Below are 22,681 nucleotides of genomic sequence, written 5' to 3'. Positions count from 1 at the left end.
AGCTACCTCCACGGAGCATTTCTTCTGAGTGACAAATGAACAGGCTTCCTCTCCCTTGAATGTAAAAACACACAAAGACTGATAACTGCTCGAAGCCAGCACTTTCTGATAGGTAAGTAGAGAACAAATTTCCTTTTCACACTGCCCAGGAACTGCTGGAAAAAGAAACCAGAACTGGACAGGACGGACCTCATCATTTGAGGATTATTTTTCAGTTTTGGCAAAAACTCTTGACTTTAGCAAGTAAAGAACAATACGAAGAGAGGCAGAGAACAAATAGTTGTGAGCATCACCCACCCCACAAACACTGGAGACTTGATATGGATGAAGAGATTTCTGGCCAGCTGGGAGCCGACGTAAGAAACATGTTCTGGATACATGCTACAACAACCGTCCGCACGCAGGGACCCAAAACCCCCAAACACCATCTGCAGATCTGGCCCAAATGACTTTCACAGAAGCGTAACTACCCCCTTTTTACCAGATGCCTAAGAAATACTACATAAAATTGGAATGAATGACACAAGCACGTTACCCTCCTCCAGTCGCCACAATCCCCCCAGCCCACTGCAGAAAGGAGGGAACCAGCAGAAGCAGAACACAAACCCCTACTTGTTTTTACTTAGAGGATGGTTTATGCTGGCTTTAAAGTCAGACTATAATTACAAATAATTATAGGCAATTATTCATAAAATATCATCACCAGAAAGAGGAAGCACGATCTACTTTTTGCAGCATTATCTTAAAATCCAGTAAAATCAGGGTTTTCTCTCTTCTTTACCCAGAGAGCTCTGTGGGTCGCTAGGCCGCACACAATATTGTGAGGATTAGTCAGTAATGATGGTGACAGAGAAACAGGGAAGGAAAAATTGGCACTTACGTAAAGAACCACGACAAGAAGTTATATTTAAAATTATCGCAAGTGGATAAACTGCTTAACTCAAAACATTTCTTCAGAAATAAGTTAACAAAAATCTGGCTTACCACTCCCTTGCCCTGACTAGCTCTCCCAGTCTCTTCAGCTGCAGATCATTTAGTACATCTGACATGAAAACACCCTTATTGTTTGCTACCTAACACGATATTTAAAATCAACAAAGCTGTATGACAGTGCTTTCCCTTCTGTTATTTGTAACGGCGCTGCGATTAGTCTCTTTTATGTGTTCCAAAGGATGTTTAAACCTCACACAAGTTATGAAGTGAAAACATCATATGGTCTTTCCCCTCTAATCTACGTGGCAGACTTTACACGTTAATGTAGTGTGTTTCTAAATTAAATAATTTATATACTTAAGGGAAGGAAGGGAAACGGGCTTGGTTCGCAGCCATTCATAAGCTGATCACAAAAGTCAGAAATCATTTTGACAAAAGTGAAACAAAAAATAAGAACCTCTGTTGCTTTAAGTAGATAAATTTATGACAGATTCAGCTCACAGCTTCTTCTAACTCTCATGGTCTCCCCAAGTCTTGACTTTGAAAATGCCCGTAATTTGACAACCAGTGTGAAACCACTCACAAACGTACTCGCTATTAGGCATGACGTAGTTTGCCCTTGCAGCTGAAGTTTTTAAAATGCTCTCTCCTGTTTTACTAACACTAACGTGGTTTTCAGGGTTTGAAAGTTTGATCAGAGGGGTTTTGAAACTCCTGCAGTTAGAAAAATATTTGTCCAATTTTTCCCACAATGAAGGAAGTCTGACTTTAGTATTGACTCTAGGAAGAAAATACAAGTTTAAAATCTGGTCAAAAACAAAGCCTAAAATTCAACAAGAAAAAGCAGAATTTCTGTTTGTTTTAACAGAACGCATATTTCTCTTTCATTGAATCAAACCGAGCAGCAAAGAGGGAAAAGCAGGTTTTGATAGCTGTGAGATTTCAAATTGCAAAACCCCTGGTCTAGGGCTTTTTTATGCTTCGCAAAAAACCCCACATAAATATGCTACAAACTCTTTTGAGAGGTCTGCTAGAACCTGATGTTAAAACACCTTCGTGAAATAGCTTTCAGCATAGATAAACGTGCTCCTGCGGAGCCAGCTGGGTCATTTTGAACTGTTAACGCTCCTAGGCTTTTATTTTTGCTCCTCAGCTATTTGTTTCTGCCCTTTCCTGGCCCCTCCGATGGATTATATGAGCATCCTTTGTCTGCTCCGGTTCACAGTCAGCCAGGTTAGCTCCAATCGCTACTGAAGCTTACTTAAATTTCAGTAAGTCACAGGTGTCTGAGGCAAGCCTGCTACAACAGAATGAATTAACGGAATAGCTTCAGCAAACCGTACCGAAAGGAGCATGTCACGGCCGATAAGAGATTGGTTAAAAGGCATGGCTAAGAGATTCCTTACCCAATTTAGTCCCTGCGTACCGACTCCACAATGAAAGAGGACCCTTGTTAGGGCAGTGAGTTTTCTACTATGTTTCTTCTTTGCCTGGGATTAAGGACAAAGCAGCTTTAACCGGCAAGTATTTTGGCAGGGCTATCCAATTAGCCATGCAGAGAAACAGGCTTTCCAAGTTATCTGCTTATTGAAAAATTGATGGCATTAAAAAAAAAAAAACAAAAAACAAACAACAAAACCCACGGCTTTTTGTACAGTACAGAAATAATATTTACATCCAGGATTTGAAGGGAGCTGCATTTCCCGATGACTGTTTTCAAGGAGGGAAGAGGACAGAGGCATCGCGGAGATCTGGCTCTTTGGGGGAGAAGCGGGGAGGAAAGGCAGGAAGCTGCTTCCAGCACACGGGCCTGGAGCCCTATAGCCCCAGGGGCCGGGCTCACCACCAGCAATCGCTTTTGGGAGAAGACATCTATAAGCGCTGAACAATGCACCTGACCAAGTCTTAAAGACCTGGATTTAATTTCCTGATCTGTCACTGGCCCTACGGGAGAATAAATACGTGAATAAACTCCCGTCACACAATCCTGTTAGTGGGGGCCAGAGATGATTTGAAAGAAAGATGCTGATTTGCCAAAGATCCTGGTAATTTGAATTTATTGTTGGGACGGCGAATGTATCAGGGAAAAAGATGCTCCAAGACTTTTTTTTTTTTTTTAATACTGCTTTCGCGTGAAGACTGGCACAATGCAACCATTGAAAGTGGTGACTTGTTCCTCGCCAATGACGGCATCCTGCAATCACAGTTCATTTCTCAATGAAATGTCCCTCAAGAGCAGATCACCTGGAGAGAGTGATGTGAAAAGACAAAAATGGCCAATATCTGTACTGCTGGTTTCTGCTCACTTTCAATGCGTTGACATTCCGATCTATCCTGAGATATTTAACAGTGGTTTAGCTCAATCAACAGGCAAGAGCCCCCCATCCACAACTCTATATGCAAACCATATGTTGCAGCTGAAAACTCCGAAGATTATAATTAGAACTGTCCATTCAATTTAAACAAGGTCAAGAATGAAAACTATTTCAAATTCAATAAACAGGCCATTTGAAAGAGTAGACGCAGTGGAGGACAAGCTTAACAACTTAATTGACAGGTAAAGCTTCATTTCTAATCCTCATTTTGATATCGTCTGTAGCCTCAGGAGTCAAAACACATCACTGCTCAGTCCTCAAAATATGCAGAGAAAATGAAAATGTCAGTTGAATGAAAAAAAGGAGAAGCATCTGTTTGATAGCTGTGTAAGCCTGTGATATGTAAACTGCTTTGGAGTCAAGCAGCTCTAATTAGAGTTTCAAGGCATTCTTTATTAAATATACACGCAGACACACACACATATATATATGAGTTTTCAGCAATTATTGGGGCCAGATAACTTGCAAGAAAATCGAGGTATAGCATTAAAGAACATGATAATTTCATGGACTGACCTCAGACAACACCATGATATTTTCATACAGCCGCGAAGCAATACCTACCCCTGTCCTTTCACAAACCAGTTCTGTACATTTTTCTCCACTTTTAGTCTTCAAAACAAAAAAGGATAACCCATTTCTGAATCTCGGGATAGTATACAGCATCTCAGCAAAGTAAAGCCAAAAAGGAAGACTGATAGGGTTACCAGCCTCCACACTGGGCTTCTACTAATAGGTATTTTGGCAACCGCATACAGTTGACGACTCCAGTTCACATCAATATGACACCCACACAGAAGGACACAGACTCTCAGTGGACAACTGGTGCCAGGATAAGTGAATGACCACATGAAACAACAAGGGAGTACAATCTGAAGAACGACAATCCAGACAAACGCGTAACTTAGGATCTTTAAAAATGCTTATAGCCTGAAGAAAACAGCCTTGTTAATTTTAGTTTCCTGTAGAAAAGAAGTGAAGGCACCGGCTGTAACCAGTGAAGTTGGAAGAGGACATTTTGTCTCTGCACTGCAGCAGTGTGGGCTGAAACACAATAATTAAAGTTTTATGTAGTTTCTGCTCAGGAAAGAGACTTTGAGACCACTAGCATCAGCAGCTTCACCACAACGCTCCCGCAAGTTCTTCTGACATGGGGCACAATAGCAGAAGGAAAATTCATGATGGGGCTATCAATTTTTAAATACAGTTCCTCAGCACAATTCAGTTAGGCCATGCTGGGAGACGGGAGGGTGGCAAAGGAGGAAAGGATCTCCACGAGGAGAAGTACTTAATAAGCGACAGCATGATACAGCCCAAACTCCTTGCGCAGATTCAAATCTGAGACGTACTACAGACGTTTATATGTTGGGCCATCAGTATCTTCTCTCGGCGGGATACGACAGTTTGAAAACACAGTTACGGAATAAAAAGAGAGAAATGGCTGATCTGATGAGAACATTTGGTTTTTGTTAGCAGCAACATTAATGCCCACTCACTGAGCTCAGTAAGTGTCTTTACTACAGTAGGATGCATAGAGAAATGTCTTTTCCACACACAGTAGGTAAAATATGCAAAAGAAAATGATAATCATGCAAATACCTTAATAATCTGATGTTTCCAACTTACAGTACATATACTCTGCCAGTCAGAAACACGAACGCTAGTTGTGACAAATGTCCTACTTGCGTTGGTAAAAAGCTTTAAGACATCACGTGGATAGACTCGTCTTGCAAAGTGACTGGAACATAAGCCAACCTTGGGAATAATTGGTTTGGGTGAGCAATCGCCAGTCAGAACCGTATTGTTCAACACGTGGAACACGTGCAATGCTGCCACTGCGCTTGCAGCGACAAGGCTGTGTGGGACGAGGAAAACAGAGCAGGAAAACACACCATTCAACCACCAAGCTGCATCTCCCTGCTAATCTCACCTAGACAAGACCACAGCATGATCCACTCAATTTCTGTAAAAGCTGGCTCACGGACATGGCTCTACAGCCTCAGTTCACATGGCGCCTCCTCAAGAAGCCTCCACAAGCATCGGTCCCCCACTGGAGCTATCAACTCCAGGCCGATCTGCAACATAAATTGCCAGCGAGCAAAAGACAGCACGTTACACAGATTTTCTTGCTCTGCTTCCTTATGACATATATTAGTCGTGACTTGTCAGAGTTTCATCCACAAGAAGAGAGAATTGGCATTAGCACATCCCAAACCTGTCCATACCAACTTCCAGAGCGGGATCCTAATGAACTATGTCACCAAGCACAGAAGATTCCTTTTTTTATTTTTCCTTTTTTTTTTCCTCCCCCTCTTACTGAGATTAAAAATGACATCAAATTGATCACTCGATTGCTCCACTTTTATTAGTTGTTTTTGAAGTCTTTGGCTGACATTGAATCTCTTTTGGGACAGGAACTGTTAACAAGGTAGTCAGGTGGGTCTTTCAAAGATCTGGTATGCATCAACAGCAGGTTTATTTCAAGTTGGTCTTCTAATAAACGCCAGTTAAAGCCCTCAGGTACTCATGTAATTGAAGTATGAGTAATCCAATATGATGTTGATCAAACTACTGATCTTTTAATAACGAACTGTAGGCCTCCCAGCAGTTGCTATCTTGCTGACAGTCATGTCTGGATCCCTTCCTTTGGGCCAACGCTTTGAACAGAGAAGCTCACAGATTTCTGTTTGGTTTAGATTTTATCACAAATTGTTTTAAAGATTTTCAAGGGTGTATCAGATGGCTTGTAAAATCCACGGGCATTTCAATAAAAAAATGGGATTTCTATCAGTTGTCCCAATGAAGACTGCTATGAAATGCTCCTAAAGAGGAATATAAACACCACTCAGGAGTTGTACTTCTTCCTATCTCTGTATCTGCCCTTACTCCGTGTTTACGTAGCCTGTAGGCAAAGCTATAGAAAAAGCAGTAGTTACCCTGCACAGTACTCTCCACTGAAAGGCAAATGGGCACATTTTTCCTCCCATAATTTCCATTTAAAGTATGAATTGAAGGTTTCTAAGCCTTGCCTCTCTACACAAGAGTAATTCAGTTGCAATTTACATTTTCGATGTGCTCCAAAGGAACACCAAGATGACTCATGTGCTGCTTATAAGATGCTTACATTTGCTGGTAAATACCTTGCTACAAACAAGCCATAATTTAAGTATTCAGAAGTCTTGCTTCGGCATAAAATTACTACGAACCGTAATTTTGGAGACCATGACCAGAGCTTCAATTTCAGGCTTGCAAAGCTCTTCCTACACAATGATTCTTAAAAGTACGAGTGTATTTTCTTCTCTGACAACGGCAATCATTGTATCTCTGTAATTGCGGAAAAGATTACCTAGCTTTTAATTCACATTAGTCAGCTGCAACAATACCACGCTTCTTTCCTTTCCTTTAAAATAAACTAATTATTGTCAATCAGCCCAGTGGAACGTTAACATTCTCCATAACCTGCCTTTCAGAGCTAGTCATAAGTGCTAGAAACTAGCTAATATAAACTAATCAGAGCCCTGGAAATATCTCAAAACATATTTGTACTGCAGTCTATCATTTTTGTCATATTATTTCTAAATATTATATTTTGTCTGGACAATAATAGTCTTTTCATATAGTCATATAGTGCTTTTCATCCACTATTCAAAGCTCTTGCATTAATTAAGCCACATTAAAGCCCTGACTGGTGCAGCAAATACTATAATATTTCCAAACCTTAAATGTTTTCATTGTCAAAAGCTGATCAACAAAGCTTCATGCATCGAGCAATTTGGACAAAGAAAACTTTTCAGGGCAGTATGTTTGCTCCAGCCCAACTTTCTGCACAAACTCACAATTGCAAGAGCTGGAGACACACGCAGAGAAAGCAGGAAGGGGATGACTGTCATTCTCCCTGCACTTTAGGCAACTACTCCCTTCTAAAGATAATAGCAAGCTACGGTTCCCACTTAGTATTTCCTTCCAGCTGGTAGGGCCCATGTGAGGCTTTTCAGATCCGGGAGGAAGACAGGGGAGCTGGAAGCCTTGGGGAAGCAGCCCATGTGCCGAGTCTATAATCAGCTGTGACGCACGGGGAGCTTTCAAGCGCCATATGGACCAGACCAGCAGATGCCGTAGAGATGGGACTCTTCGTTTGTTGTTACCTGGCAGGCCTGTGACATCCAGAAACAATTTTTCCCTTTCAGTCCACGTCAGATCAGTGATCAATAATTCATCTGATAACTGAAATGCAGAACAGGGTGCCAGTTTTCTGCGGTTTATGAATAATACTACGATTTTTAAGAAACATGCTGCTTTGGAACACAGTAGAAGACGGGCTGCAGGAAGCGTATGACATGCCGATACACCATGCTACACCCAACCCTGTGTAATCCTCAAATAACCTGAAAATTACACTGCCAGTTGCATGGTTTGTTTATGCAAAAGGCTGTTATTAAAACACTGCAGTTGAATTCGGAAAAAAATATATACAACAACAAAAAAAAAACACCCTCCATGGGAAAAAGATCTTTCCCCCATGGAAAAAAGAGATTTAGCAAGATTATCTTGAAATAATCACTGAATTCTTGAAATATAAGCAGTCCCAGTCTGCCTAGAGAGCCAAGGCTGCAGGTAGGACTCCTTCAGCTGTAGGTCTGGAGCCTCAGATTAGGATATTGCTCTTGACACCAGCCTTTTCCACCCAACTCGTCTGCATAAAACTTCTGCTTAAAAAGTGACTGGAAACTGACTGTGCCTGTCCTCAGCTCCAACCAACAAAAACATGCATCCAGGGTAAACGAGCTCACTCTTCAATGGCAATATTCACTTTGGAGGAAGCTGTCACAACTGTTAGTTCATCTGCCCTGAGGGACATCACATGTGAGAAATTCGGGGCTTTAGCTCCCAGCCGTCTTTGTTCAGCGTGTAAGAGAGGAGCGGGGAGACTTTAGCAACAGTCAAGCGTTAATAAGGAGAAATCTACACAAGTGCAATTAAAATTCAAAAATAAATCAATTATCAGAGAATCAGATGCTCTTCTCAGCTAAGACTGCCACAGAAGTGCTCAAAAAATAGGTTGGAAGTTTCTGTTCTGGTCCAAGTGACGTGTCTGCCCTTCCCCGACTGAAGAGAAACAGGTCAGACCCAAAATGACTGTGATTTTGCTGAGGTTAGTATATGATACGTTTTAATAAGATTGAAAGGGTTTGTGTGTCCCCAGCGTGTAATCGAGTGGATTAGGCTTGGGAGGGCTCACAAAATGAGCGGGGACTGGCCAAACCCACGCGTGGCATTCGCTACGTGCTGGCAGCCGCTGCGAGCCTGAAACGAACCCGCCGCGATTCAGCCCAGGTTCCTGCCTGCCTTGGGCTTCCCATTCATCAGGATTCAGGCAATTCATTTTAAAAAGTCCAATAGCCTGCAGTTAATATTACCTTTACTATGAATCTGTTGGAATTTTTACTACTTGGCTTGAGCACATTTTTTGCTGTGGTACTACCAGGAAGAGACAAACACAGAAGGATGACGCTATTTGCCCAGGAGAGCACAACAGCTTCTCGCAGCTATTGATCCCCGCTGGCTCCGAAGGCGGCACGGGAGCGCGTAGGAAAGGTCAGACAAACGACCTCCAGCCTTCATTAAGACAAATACTTAAAAATGAGAATGGGGAATCTCCAAAAGAATTCCTCAGGAGTAAAGCTAAAATTAAATTCCCAACAAGGTTTGCAAATACAGCTATGAATGTCTTCCGATAGTTTCTGCCCGGATCCTCTCTGCAGCCAGGCACAAACCCCACACAGTTCTGCCTAAACTCAATAGTCTCCAGAAAACCACAGAAGTCTGACTGCATAATGCTAAAAAGGGTTTAAAATGCACAATGAATTCTTAATCTTGGTTAATATATTTCCCTTTATAAGAGAATTAAGGGAACCCTTGATTTTTATCAACTGGGATTGGAAATCAAAAGCAGTAATTATGCTTTTTATTTGTGACTAAAGATACTGATCTGACAGGTAGGAGCAACCATAAATAAACAATATTTAAATGTAAAACCAGGTATTGCTTCTTGTTAAATTAACTGCAAGTGATCAGACACCTACCAGTATTGTAGATGTACAAGCTAATGGAGCAGAAAATGATCATTCTTTGGCCTCTGACTGAGTGCTTCACAGCTTTTTTTTTTTATATTTTGAAATGTAAATGCTTGGGAGTTTTCTGACTTAGCTCTAAGAACAGCTGCCGGGTATAAAAGGACCTCCTGGGGGTGTTGGTCGACAGCCGGCTGAATACGAGCCAGCAGTGTGCCCAGGTGGCCAAGAAGGCCAACAGCATCCTGGCCTGCATCAGGAACAATGTGGCCAGCAGGACTAGGGCAGTGACCGTCCCCCTGTACTCGGCACTGGTGAGGCACCACCTCGAGCGCTGTGCCCAGTTTTGGGCCCCTCACTACAAGAAAGACATGGAGGTGCTGGAGCGGGTCCATGGAAGGGCAACGGAGCTGGTGAGGGGTCTGGAGCACAAGTCCTGTGAGGAGCAGCTGAGGGAGCTGGGGGTGTTCAGCCTGGAGAAGAGGAGGCTGAGCGGAGACCTTCTCGCTCTCTACAGCTCCCTGAAAGGAGGGGGTAGAGAGGTGGGGTCGGTCTCTTCTCCCAAGTAACAAGTGATAGGACAAGAGGAAATGGCCTCAAGTTGTGCTGGGGGAGGTTTACATTGGACTTGGGGGGGGGGTTTAAGATGGAAATTAGGAAAAATTTCCCCACCAAAGGTGTTATTAAGCATTGGAACAGGCTGCCCAGGGAAGTGGTTGAGTTACCATCTCTGGAGGTACTTAAAAGCTGGGCAGACGTGGTGCTGAGGGACACGGTTTAGTGGTGGTTTTGGCAGTGCTAGGTTAAATGGTTGGACTCGGTGATCTTAAAGGTCCCTTCCAACCTAGATGACTCTATGAACCCATGTTGGAGTCCCAGGGTACCCGTGAGCACCTAACAACAGGGTTGGAAATACCAGAAATTAGGTTTTGTCCTCTTTTCTCTTGCAATTCTTTTTCTTTTGCCTAGTCTTTTTTTTCCTCCTTCTTGAATTGCTGTAAAAAACCAACACATTAAAATATCTTAGTTAACAAGATTGTTCACCCAGCGTCTGTTAAGGCCACAAGATGGAGTTTTCTGTTCCCCTAATTCTCTGAAGTGGTCACTAAGTGGGCACAGTAATTCAGTTACAAATAATTGTGATACAATCGCTGTGACTGGTTTTATTTCCATATCTCAAGACAAGGTCTTGAAATAGAGAAAGATGAAGAAGGCTGGGTGGCTTTACCTCATCTAGGAGTGCCTTTACTTGACTGCTCTAAGATCTGAGTTGATGTGGAGTGGTACTTGCTGCGCCTGTAATCAGAACTGGTTTATTTTTCTTTTTGTAAAATACAATTTATTTTCCTTATTCTCCTTCTATTGAAGTGTTCCTGAAAATAACTAACGCTGTGTCATGGCATGCCATAGTCTTATGAGTCAAATGCAACTTTCTGAAATAAGACAATGCAAAAGCATCCTGAATCCCTCCAGTGGACTAATTTCTCCTGTTCTATTAAAAAACAAATAAATAAGTGAAAAAGCGCCTTGGCATTTCCCTCGAGGTGCTTGCTATTATGTTCTTCAGGACGTGGCAGAAGCCTGGTGCATTGATTTGTTGAGCAAGGAAAACATTCCAAATGCAGAATGAGCATGTTTGTTCTCTTTGACAAAAGCAGAGTTTGACAAGACTAAGTTACAATCCACACCTCAAACTTTACAGACTAAATAAACGCTGAGGTCATTTTAATAAACACTTTCTTTCTCCAGAAAAATCCTTCAGTATTTCTTTTAGGCCAACTGTTAACTCTTCGGTGGCAACAGTGTTTGGAGAATTCTCATCTGACCTGGGATCAGGCTAATCAATGACTATCACATTACTGGGGTAAACAGTGGTGGCCTTGGAAAGACACACACTGGCTGTGGACACGGCCACTCCACAAGTCCCTCTGGCAAAGGGCAGGAGACCTGCCAGGACTTCGATGTGTGACCGAAACCCCTGGGGACGGGGTTGCGGCGATTGCAATGTAACTCTAATCAGTAAAATAAAAGCTTCTTTTCATCAACAGCTAATCATAGGACTCCATTTGTCTCTAACTTCCTTCAGTCGCCTTGGCAGAGCACAATAATATAAATAAGAAATGACAGTTTATCAAAGAAGGTTAACATAAGGTCACGACCTTTTTTAATTTGACTTCTGGAGCTTATTCATGTGTGAAAACGCGCTTTTGTAGCTGTAGCCTCAGCATGTCTTTCGGGTCTGGACTTGTGCCAATAATTGAGTTTTAAAATGGTATTCATGCTTGGAAAATATCGTTTTTGTTTTCTGTGATGTTTGAGGAGAATTGTATTGCATTAGTATCAAATATAAAATGAGAACATCTGCACATCTCGCAGAGTATCACATAAGGAGTCAGCGGTACCTCTGCTTAACAAGTCAGGAGGTATTGCACAAAGGCAACGCTGATTTGTGCATGTACACACACACACACACACACACACACACACACACACACACACACACACACACACACACACACACACACATTTCCTCTCCCTTACTCAGACCAAGATACGGCCACCAACCAGACTGCCCCCAAAACGCTGAAAGCTGGTACAGATGCGTAGGGCACAGAATGAGGCTGACAGTCATATCCTAATAAATGTCGAATACTAATTTGTTGTATTATTTGTGCAGCGATTAAAACCCAAATCCTTTCTCATCATTACTTTCCATCAGACACGTAAAGAGCGAGAGGTAAGCATGAGCTTTCTGTCAAAATCTGTCATGCCTACGCGACTATCTGCCAGAAAATATTTCCCTGTCAGGTAAGAAAACTGAAGCTCTGCCCATGAACACCGAAGAGTAAAATCTGCAGTACGACATGTAGATAATTACTTTTGAAAGGCTAATCAGTTCACCGTGCTGGCTGGCGTTTCTATATAGATGCACGTGCCTTACTACAACTTGCCTCTTCATGTAAGCATCCCTTAATGAAGTGAAGTAAGACTTTACATACCACATAACTCTGAATGGTAAATCCTGCCATAAGCGAGTTAGAAGAGATCCTCACAGGCCTCGGAAGGAGTATGGAGCCCACAGGGTGGGATGTCCCGGGCCATGCTGCTCCATCCCCTTCCCTACATGGCTTTAACCGTCTGCAGAACCACCCCAGAAAGGCAAAGTTTAGTCAATGCTGATAGCAACAGCTTTATTTTAATAGTATCTTTCCCATTTTATGCTGTTGTCTTCTTCATATTCATGGAGCCTTGTGTCTTGCAGACACCTCTGATGCCCAGCAAGATAGAGAAGCTGAGCGTCGCCAGCTCATTCTAGCTGTGAAATTAGGCCCTTGGGTCTCCTAACATTGCTCACAACCCCCCCAGCTATTATTGACCAAATCAGCAGTACCCTTCATTAGGTTGTTGGATTAGTGAATTTTTATCCTCTTTCCCTTTCTTAGTATTAAACAGCTACAAATGGCTAAAATCATATTTAAAAAAAAACAACAACAAACCAGTTATTTCCTTACAACATCTTTCCTTTTTGTCAGAAGGATGCTCTACTTTGTTTCTGAAAAACAGGATCAATCTTTGCACTAACGATGACTTACTGAATAAAATCTGTACTACTTCCATGGTGCTTTTTTAACGATACACCTCATTTCTACCTTGGCTTATAAAAAAATCTGTACACCAATTGATCATTTCAGTCACCAGTGAAATAAAACCAACCATGAGACAGATAATGGGAGCAGAACAATAGTACACATCTATTTAACGCGTGAGTTTAGACTAAGGGGCAACATAAAGCACAATGATGCTAGAAAGAAAGAAAGAATGTAGCCAGAACAACTAAAAGCCTTACTCCTCCAAAAAACGCTAGCTAACCTGAATGAGAAGCTCTTTTACTCTCATCTGCCAAATGACCCCTTTGAGCAACGCAGAGGCATCAATAAAACACCAATTCAATGTCGTGTCCTGAAAGACTGACACCTTCCAGCAGCACACACAGTTTTTGTTTGGGAGCTCACTTTTCCCTTCTGTAATAATCACCCACAAAGTTACTTAATATTGTAACATCTGATGGCTCGAAGTTGGCTGAAGTTGGCCTTCTTGAAAGTCAGTATAGCCATATGCTCGTCCTCATTATCTACACAAAAGTTTAGGCGTAATTAGCGTTACTGCAACGTTCACTTTGTTCTACCACTTGAGCGTTTCCAGTTTATTGTACGTTTCCACCTTTGTCGGAAGATTTGCAAAAGCAGCTTCAAAACAGCTAACAATACGTTCTCCGGTAATTCCTGGTTAGATAGTATATAGTACAAGAATCAAATATTTTTGGCTCTGTTTGAGTTTTTAAAGAACATCAGAATACTAGAATTATAAAGTATATTTGAAGAATAGCAGAATCATGTAGAACGAATACTAATTTACTTATTAACACAAAACTCTTCTAACGGAAGGAGAACTCTTGCATGCTAAGCAATTTAGGATTACAATGAGTAAGACCCCTGCCTTCAAATACTTCAGTTTTGGACAATTTTTACGCATATCTAAAAGCAGTAAGTAGTCATCAATGTACAGACTTATACACTGGTTCATGGCATATCACCAACCAGTCCCCAGAAGAGGTAAGAGAAGGCTGAGGAGAAGTAGCAGGAAGCTGTGAATCACGGATAGCATTTCTGGCTTGAGCTCTCAAAAGGCCAAAATAAAAACATGGAAGACCATAATGAAAACCTTCAATCAAAATAAAATAACCATCTACAGCTTATTTGCACTGTTCAACTTGGATATCAAATGATAGGTTGGCTGTGGAAAATAATTCTTCCATCTTCCAGAGAAAAAAGGAGTTCAGCAAGATAAAGTTAGGATAAAGCATATAACTACAACCAAGAAATACATTGCTTTGTACAAACAAGAAAGACATTGAAGGACAATGGTAAAACGAATTCCTTGAATAAAGGTATTTGTGAGACACTATGCAACAGCAAAAGCCGGAGAAGATCGTTTCTTGTGAAAAGATGGTAATACAGTTCATGAAAACCTACCTACCACCCCCTTCATCTTGAGATAATCAAAAAACCGTCAATGACATGCTTACTGCAGCAATGAAATGCAATCGAGGGTGTGATCCAGGCACCCAGCCAGTGCACACAAGACCATACGGCAGCGAACATTCATTACCTGTATCAGAGGAGTGTTCAAGAAGAAGGAGCTGCTCTGGCCCGCAATACAGTACACAGTGGCTACTTTACACCTGGTCTCCTCTACTTTTTGCATCTGATGATGCAAAAAATGTAGTGAATGTAGGTCAGCAGATCAGATGGGCTTATTTACACTCACTCTATGTTTACCAGTGCATTTTTAAGAAGTCATTATGTGTTCTAACATAAGCTTATGCAATGTTTTGCTTTTGCATAAGAACAAATTTTACCCCATAATGCACTAACTAGACTTATATTTCCCTTAGGAAGACGACAAATGGGTTTACGTAGCATGTGGTTTTAAATCCTTTTTTATTCAGTTAATCTCTAGCTGTGGAACTGTGATTGAAATGCAAAAAATGTATGTGTATTTTCTGATAAGAACCATTTTGTTTTAGAGACAGATGAAACGTTATCAAACGTATACACTTTCTTCAGGTTTTTAAACTGATGATGGAAATTCCATAATCAGAACATGGCATAGCCAATCCAGGTTAAGCGATAACATTTTTTCAAAAAAAGAAAACAAAACCCCAGCCCTTTGAAGTGTTCTTACAGTTACATCTTCATAATCCAGACATGAGAAGATCTGCACTCCTGACAACTCTGAGTATATGCTCTTCATCTGGCTCCTGATAAAAGCTAACATTTCCTTTTCCTTTCCAGTGTCTTCCCTGATTTCTTAATAGCAGTGAGACACAGTACAAAACATTACCTCCACAGGATTTTCCATCTTCCTCCAGTTTCTGGCCAGCTGGACACTTGCAGTGGTAGCTGCCGATGGTATTACAGCACTGGTCATGACAGCCGCCGTTCTCAGTGGTGCACTCGTTTACGTCTGTCGGGAGAAAGCATTAGGTGGTGAGTAAAGAGCAGGCACTGAGCACGTTACCTGGTTATATGAGGACAATTGTGTACGATTCTGATGTGACAGACTGAAAGAGTTACTGAGACGGCCAAGGACCCTGAAGGCAAGCGCTGCAGCAGTGGCCCCCAGCTACGTTGCTGTGCCCCGCAACTCATCCAAGAGGTGCAATGGTGGATTGTTCCTTCCCCTCTTCTGCGCGAGGTAAGTGGCGGCATCCACCCAGCTCCAGCAGCTGCAGCCTCCACCCAACTCCTCACTTCCATGCAGCAAGATCAGGAACCATCTTTCTAGTGTCCTTTCCACCAGCTTATTTGTGTATGATTAGAATCACAGAATGGTTCGGGTTGGAAGAGACCTTGAAGACCATCCAGTGCCACCCCCTGCCCTGGGCAGGGACACCTCCCACCAGACCAGGCTGCTCCAAGCCCCGTCCAGCCTGGCCTTGAACCCCTCCAGGGATGGGGCAGCCACAGCTTCTCTGGGCAACCTGGGCCAGGGGCTCCCCGCCCTCACAGTCAAGAATTTCTTCCTGATATCCAATCTAAATCTACTCTCCTTCAGTTTGAAACCATGCCCCCTTGTCCTATCATTACACTCCCTGATAAAGAAATTCCAGCGGTCATGGCTGAGATGAGAAACCTCTGAAAGACGGTAGTATTTTAGACCAATTAAGGTCCTTCTTTCCTTTCAGATATGTGTGCACTAATATTTACACATCTTTCTTAGTCACCTGATCAGGTTAGTGCTTGCCTGCATGATTTTGAATAGGAAAGATTAGATAAAGATCTATACATTATAAATGAAGAACATTAAAGAGCCACATAAATAAATAAATAAATAAATCGACTAGCCAATGGCAGAGAAAAATCAATGGCAAAGACATTTGCTTTTTAACCCGGGTACTTATATACCCTGCACAAGAATTTCTGAAGAAACGGGATTAAAATCATCAGGCCAGTAAGGCTGCTCTGTTGAACAGGATCAGAGACAACAGATGGTATGGAAGTATTTCCAAACCAGAAAATTTGTCAAATGGGACAGTAAATATAACAAAACCAGCAGGTATTTGCTGCTCTGATTTCATGCGTTCTGGAACACACTCTTGAGCAATGGTTTCTTGCTTGCTTTGCTCTCTCTGAAGTGCTAATGTCACACAGACACGTAATTCATCAGTGCAGGGGCAAGCAGGGACAGCAACGAACCTGCAAAAGAATAACAGGTTGTGGGTGTCTTTTTCTCAATTTTTTTGACAAATGTCTTGATGTGGCTCGCTGGCAGAGCCGACCTCCTCAGCATGTTGGCGAGGGGAGAGCCAGGGCTAAGGGGACACACCACGTTCTCTCTCAAAGCCTGGCACGAGGACGCAGGTGACAGATCCCCTGTCCGCAAGGCCTTTGGCAGAGATCACACACGACATTCAGGCTAGAGAGCAAGAAAAGCAGGAGGAGGAAGGTTAAGTAACAGGAGATAAACATCATGACAGTAAAAATCACAGGCAGTTACTTGATATTCGCAGCACTCTGCATCCCCAATGGGGAAATGCGGCATTTTAAAAAACTCCTAATTAGGCACCAGCCAAAAGAAATACAAAGTGCTGTAAAGACAAATCAAAAAAAGAAAGAATTTCACATTCACGCAGGAGAGACGAGAGCTTTTCAACTGCAATCCTTAGCTGTTGCTGTTAAAGTCTAAGATTTACCAAGGTTTATTAGTTCTTTGATGAGCTTGAGCTTAACTTCACTAGCTCATTTTGAGTGAGCTCTCACGGCAAGTGCAGGGCAGCCAAGGGATCAGGGCCAGCCAGCATGGGTTGAGGAAAGGGAGGTCCTGCTTAACCAACCTGATCTCCTTCTATGACCATGTCACCCGCCTTCTGGATGCGGGGAAGGCTGTGGACGTTGTCTATCTGGACTTCGGTAAGGCCTTTGACACCGTCCCCCACAGCATTCTCCTGGAGAAGCTGGCGAATCATGGCATAGACAAGTGTACTCTTCGCTGGGTTAAAAACTGGCCGGATGGCCGTGCCCAGAGAGTTGTGATTAATGGGGTGAAATCCTCTTGGCGGCCGGTCACCAGTGGTGTCCCTCAGGGCTCCGTTTTGGGGCCGGTTTTGTTTAATATCTTTATCGATGATCTGGATGAGGGGATTGAGTGCACCCTCAGTAAGTCTGCAGATGACACCAAGCTAGGTGGGAGTGTTGATCTGCTTGAGGGTAGGAAGGCTCTACAGAGGGACCTGGACAGGCCGGATCGATGGGCCAAGGCCAACTGTATGAGGTTTAATAAGGCCAAGTGCCGGGTCCTGCATTTCGGTCACAACAATCCCAAGCAACGCTGCAGGCTTGGGGAAGAGTGGCTGGAAAGCTGCCCGGCAGAAAAGGACCTGGGGGTGCTGGTGTACGGCCAGCCTAACATGAGCCAGCAGTGTGCCCAGGGGGCCAAGAAGGCCAACAGCATTCTGGCTTGTGTCAGGAACAGCGTGGCCAGCAGGAGCAGGGAAGTGATGGTGCCTCTGTACTCGGCACTGGTGAGGCCTCACGTCGAGTGCTGTGTTCAGTCTGGGCCCCGCTGTACAAGAGGGACATTGAGGTGCTGGAGCGTGTCCAGAGGAGAGCGACCAGGCTGGTGAGGGGTCTGGAGACCAGGTCACATGAGGAGAGGCTGAGGGAGCTGGGCATGTTTAGCTTGGAGAAGAGGAGGCTGAGGGGAGACCTCATTGCCCTCCACAACTCCCTGAAAGGAGGCTGGAGAGAGGTGGGGGTTGGCCTCTGCTCCCAGGTGAATGATGACAGGACCAGAGGAAATGGTCTGAAGCTGCGGCAGGGGAGGTTTAGATTAGATATTAGGAAGAATTACTTTACTGAAAGAGTGGACAGCACTGGAACTGCCTGCCCAGGGAGGGGGTTGAGTCACCATCCCTGAAGGTGTTTAAGAAACGTCTAGATTTGGCACTTCAGGGCATGCTCCAGTGGCAGAGATTGTAGGTTTTTTTTTTTTGCGTGTGTATGGTTGGACTCAATGATCTCAAAGGTCCTTTACAACCATAAAGATTCTATGACACTATTTCTGATCCTGCCTAAAAACCGAGGTTAAAAGAAATTTTTGGGGATGTTTCAGACTACTGAAAAGCTAAAAGAAAAGTAAACGCCATGAAATGCCAACATTTACTGAAGTGCCACTGAAGAGGCACAAACGCACTAAACCCATCCTGTTTCTTTACGGGTCTAAACTCAATGTAATGACCGATAAAATAAAAGCCTTTGTCCTCAGTGATAGTGAAAAACACTGTCAAGCTATATAAAAAAGAATTCTGTTATCTCAGAGCTACACAACAAACCAAATCCTAACTCACATCAAGTCAAGGCACTTCTGATTTCATAGGAACACAATTTAGACAGAAACTTTTCCGAAGAAAAACACTCCCTCCCGCTCCAAAATGCAAAAAACAAATCGTACCAAAATAAGACATTCGTCTGTTCACTTCTCTTCAGCAAGAGACGGAGAGAACATATGACAAGCGACAGATTTTAGACATACTCCTCAAAGCGCTGGAAGAAGGCACGCTAGCGCCGAGCATCATGCGGAATATCGACAAAACAGGCATGTTCCAAATGATTTACTCCCTCTAAGTAGCAGACATGTTGATGTGCCTTGTGGTAATAAACAGTAATGAGCCACATAATAACCCTGCTCCACAGCTTCGACTTCTATTTATACTAACAGTATTGAAAACTAATAAAAAAATCTCTTGCTCTTTTTATTTTTTTTTTAAACAAAATAATGGGAAGAACTACTTTATTCTTCTACACCGTGTTTAGCGCCTACAATGCTGCATGACCTCCTAGCATAAAATATTGATGAAGAGGCGTGGTCTACAATACGTAGCCCAATTTATTAACACCAGCGCCTGTATTTTGAACCAAAATATTGGAAGAAAACCTTTCCAGCTAAGGAGTTAATCATTACCCTCTTGATTTCACTAGGGTATAATACATTCGGAAGCGTATAGTGCTATTGCATACTAATGTATAGAATGTTTTTCCCTTTTGATTGCAGCGTGCTTCTATTAGCAATCAGAAATCTTTTTCTTTCTTGTTCAGCGTAAAGCGCTGTGGTCCATCTATGAATTCAGCCCCCCCCAAAAGTATTGGTGATATATGATAATTTCATATTCTTCCAGCTCTCTCTCTTCTTAATGATCTCTCCAGGATTTCCTTGTCTCTGCCTGAAGACTTGTTTTCATCCTTTCATGAAATGTTGTCATCCATTTCTTTGCTGCTTTTTACACCAGAAACCTACTGCTTTTTCTATTATATGCAGAAAACCCGACTTTTCATCCGTATGTCTCTTCAAAACAAATACTTAATTTAAAGCTAATCATCATAACTCAGAAATTAAACCGGAATTTATTTTAAGACACCAAAATAAGCTTTTGCTACCGCTTTTACACCTATTACAAAGCAAGCACATTTGAAGGAACACGCTCGCTAGGTACAAAGCGCACGAGTTTAGTTTTAACCTTAATGTTAGGAAAATTTGCTCTCTAAGCATCTGCATCATTCGCTGCGCTGTCTCCCGTACAAGACCTTCCCCATCGCCTGTACCCTGCCAAGTTGTTTTGTACAACCCAGTAATAAAGGTCAGATGTTGCCTCAGTCCAAGAAGCACCAAAATAAATGATCTGAACGTGAAGTAATAAAGAATGTGTTTTACATTTGTAAAAAGCTCCGATAAGCCGCAATCAGCTGCTGTATATTCCTAAAACACAGAGTAGTCAGAATTTTAAAATCCAATTACAGCTTTGCCACTGTGAAAAAAAAAGGGAAAAAAACCCAACAAAAACAATTCTGTCAAACGATAAATTTCTGTCTGCTTTCCATATTCAATGTCATTCAAGGTTGCAAATATATTTGCCTTTTGAATCGCAAGAAAAATGACAGAAAATTTCTGACGTGTAACAAGTCTGCCAAGTTAGGTCTGACAAAAGTTCAATGTTATCAAGACTATCAATCCATCTGTAATGACATGCTGTAGGCGCTTCAAAAAAACCCAACAAATGTGATGTTTGCTACTGCAACGCTTCACATTTATTTATAGAGCCAATATTGCAACACAAAAACATTATCCATGGGACATACTCTATGTGAGCGTTCAATCCTGCCACGTGAAATCTTAAGGAAGTTTTAAAAAATGAAAAACCTTCATCGAGATTAACTTGATATTAACTTTATATATGATCTGTCTACCACACGTGTGGAAAAAAAAAATCCATAGCATATTTTACATCCACCAGTATTCAAAAATGTGGATTGTAGACATGTGCCTCTGTCCCACACTCCCTGCACGTGGTATTTTAGAACTGCACTACGTGAAAAGGTATTCTTTTACCTAAAAATCTCACCAAATATTTGGTATGTAGGGAAGCATGCCTTTTTTTCCCCCATGAAACGGACCACCTTTGCCCAATTAAATATGCCTAGGAGCTTTATGCTAAATGAAGAAGGACTGATTCAGATCCTTTTACTCCTTTAACAGATCCTTGGTTAATGCAACTCACTCCCTGGCTGAAAATACCACAGAGCAGAACGAGGCGGAGACATCCCCAGCTCCAGGGAAAACAACCCTTCGTCGAGTTTTAATGCAAGTCTAAGAGATTTTAGATTTCCTACAACTTTATATAAAAGCAGACACTGGACAAAATGGTTTCATTGGTAATTCCAATTTTAATTCTAACAGAAGTGACCTGCACTATTACTAGCTCTCAAATGTAGCAGGCAGATGAAGAAAAAAAAATAAAAAAATAAATCAGTTTTCTGCTGGAAAGCAGAAGAACATTAGGACAGAAGTCTCCTCCACCCACCTCTCTATGCTGAGCTACTGGCGAGGGCTGCAGCCCTGCAGGTCCTCGGCACGGAGCTGAATTCAGCATCTTTACACGCCAGGAAGGGCTGGCGCCTGCCCTGGCGGCACGACCCGGGGAAGGTGAAGGAATCTGCAGCTGGCAGGAGCCCGGCAAGGAGAGGCTCTCGGACTGCAGCAGGAAAACAACGGAGGCAATCGCCAGTTAATTTTGGCAACAATTCGTATGTTTAGATCTAGGGGACACACCAGCTAACCCACCGCCTACAGGTTAAAGTATTTTTAAGCATATTTTACCTGTGTAACAAGTTTATGCAATAAGTATTAACATAAAAATTCATTTTTAAGATAACAAAGAGAATCTCATAACTGCAGCCCGCTATTTAAAACTTACTTTCCAAGCTTTCTATATTTATCAGCTGCGTGTGAGCAACAACTTTATTTATTTAATGCAACCACACGCAAACTTGCCGTTTCAGTGACCAGCCTTTGGGGCTAACCCGTGCTCTGACCCGTAAGGCGCTGACTTCGGTGCATGTCAGAGCTCGCTGGACTTGTAATAAATCACTGAAGCGGAATAAAATCTGTAAAATCATTCACACTGTTACTGCAATACCACACAAACAAAGCCCACCATCACAGAGAGGGGAGGTTACTTTGATTAGTTTAAAAGTGTTAGGCTGACACACCGTGCTTCAATTAGGGGTCAAAGTTACGAGAATGTGTTTATTTAGGAGGAAGACGGCATTTCACTAATAACACTTCTTCCTAGTTGGGATTTTTGCCTGAAGACTGTAATGACAATGGTCTGACTTCTGGAATCTAAATGTTAAATATCTTTATCTAAGAGGTTTGATTACTCTAACAGGCACTGGCAGCTTATATTGATTATAATAGCAATTTAGAGATGGAAATTCCTAACTCAGAAAACAAAACTCAAATACTTTCAGGTACAAAACCCTCATAAAGGTTAGAATCAAAGCCTAAATGCACCTATATGTGTACCTTAATATATCTGAGTGCCTGGTGCCAGAACAAAGGAGTACATATGCAACTGTATTACAATTTGCTTTTATAAGGAGGTGTTATAGGCAAGTGTCTGCAAATCATAAAGCACACTTGACAACTTCTCATGTAGAGATCTAAATAATTTGATTCCATCTTTTTAAAAGTGCTAAAGATCTAGCGAATAGGTAGCTCCTTAACTTACTCACGGATTTAGACACTGTTTTTTAAAATTATGGCCCAGATGGTCTGCAACCAAAACCATATGTCTAAAACATCCTGAAACGCGAGAAAGTTGAGTTGAACTTTAAAGGCCACTCACTGCTATGACACAACATAGTTCACACTAATGCATATGCACATACATCATCGCAATGTTAT

The 22,681-nt window shown here is 42.2% G+C and overlaps 1 protein-coding gene across 10 annotated transcripts in view; it reads right to left on the bottom strand.

Moving 5' to 3' along the window:
• The window catches only part of LOC134517069 (multiple epidermal growth factor-like domains protein 6), a 213,835-nt gene that overhangs the window by 80,864 nt on the left and 110,290 nt on the right, over nucleotides 1–22,681 (bottom strand). For 9 of the 10 annotated variants that reach the window (XR_010071548.1, XR_010071547.1, XM_063338172.1 and 6 more), the window contains one exon: nucleotides 15,284–15,406. Coding sequence is in view for 5 of the 10 variants with exons in the window: in XM_063338172.1 (XP_063194242.1) it covers nucleotides 15,284–15,406 (123 nt within the window). In the remaining 5 variants the exon portion in view is untranslated. Of the gene's footprint in view, nucleotides 1–2,339; nucleotides 2,472–15,283; nucleotides 15,407–22,681 lie in introns of those variants that run through there. The other variant, XM_063338175.1, reaches the window with a different exon arrangement.

This window comes from Chroicocephalus ridibundus, chromosome 6 (assembly GCF_963924245.1).
Source record: "Chroicocephalus ridibundus chromosome 6, bChrRid1.1, whole genome shotgun sequence".
In the NCBI taxonomy this organism is placed as follows: Eukaryota; Metazoa; Chordata; class Aves; order Charadriiformes; family Laridae; genus Chroicocephalus; species Chroicocephalus ridibundus.
The sequence above is the reverse complement of the archived record's forward strand: the minus strand, read 5'-3'. Positions and strand labels throughout refer to the sequence as shown.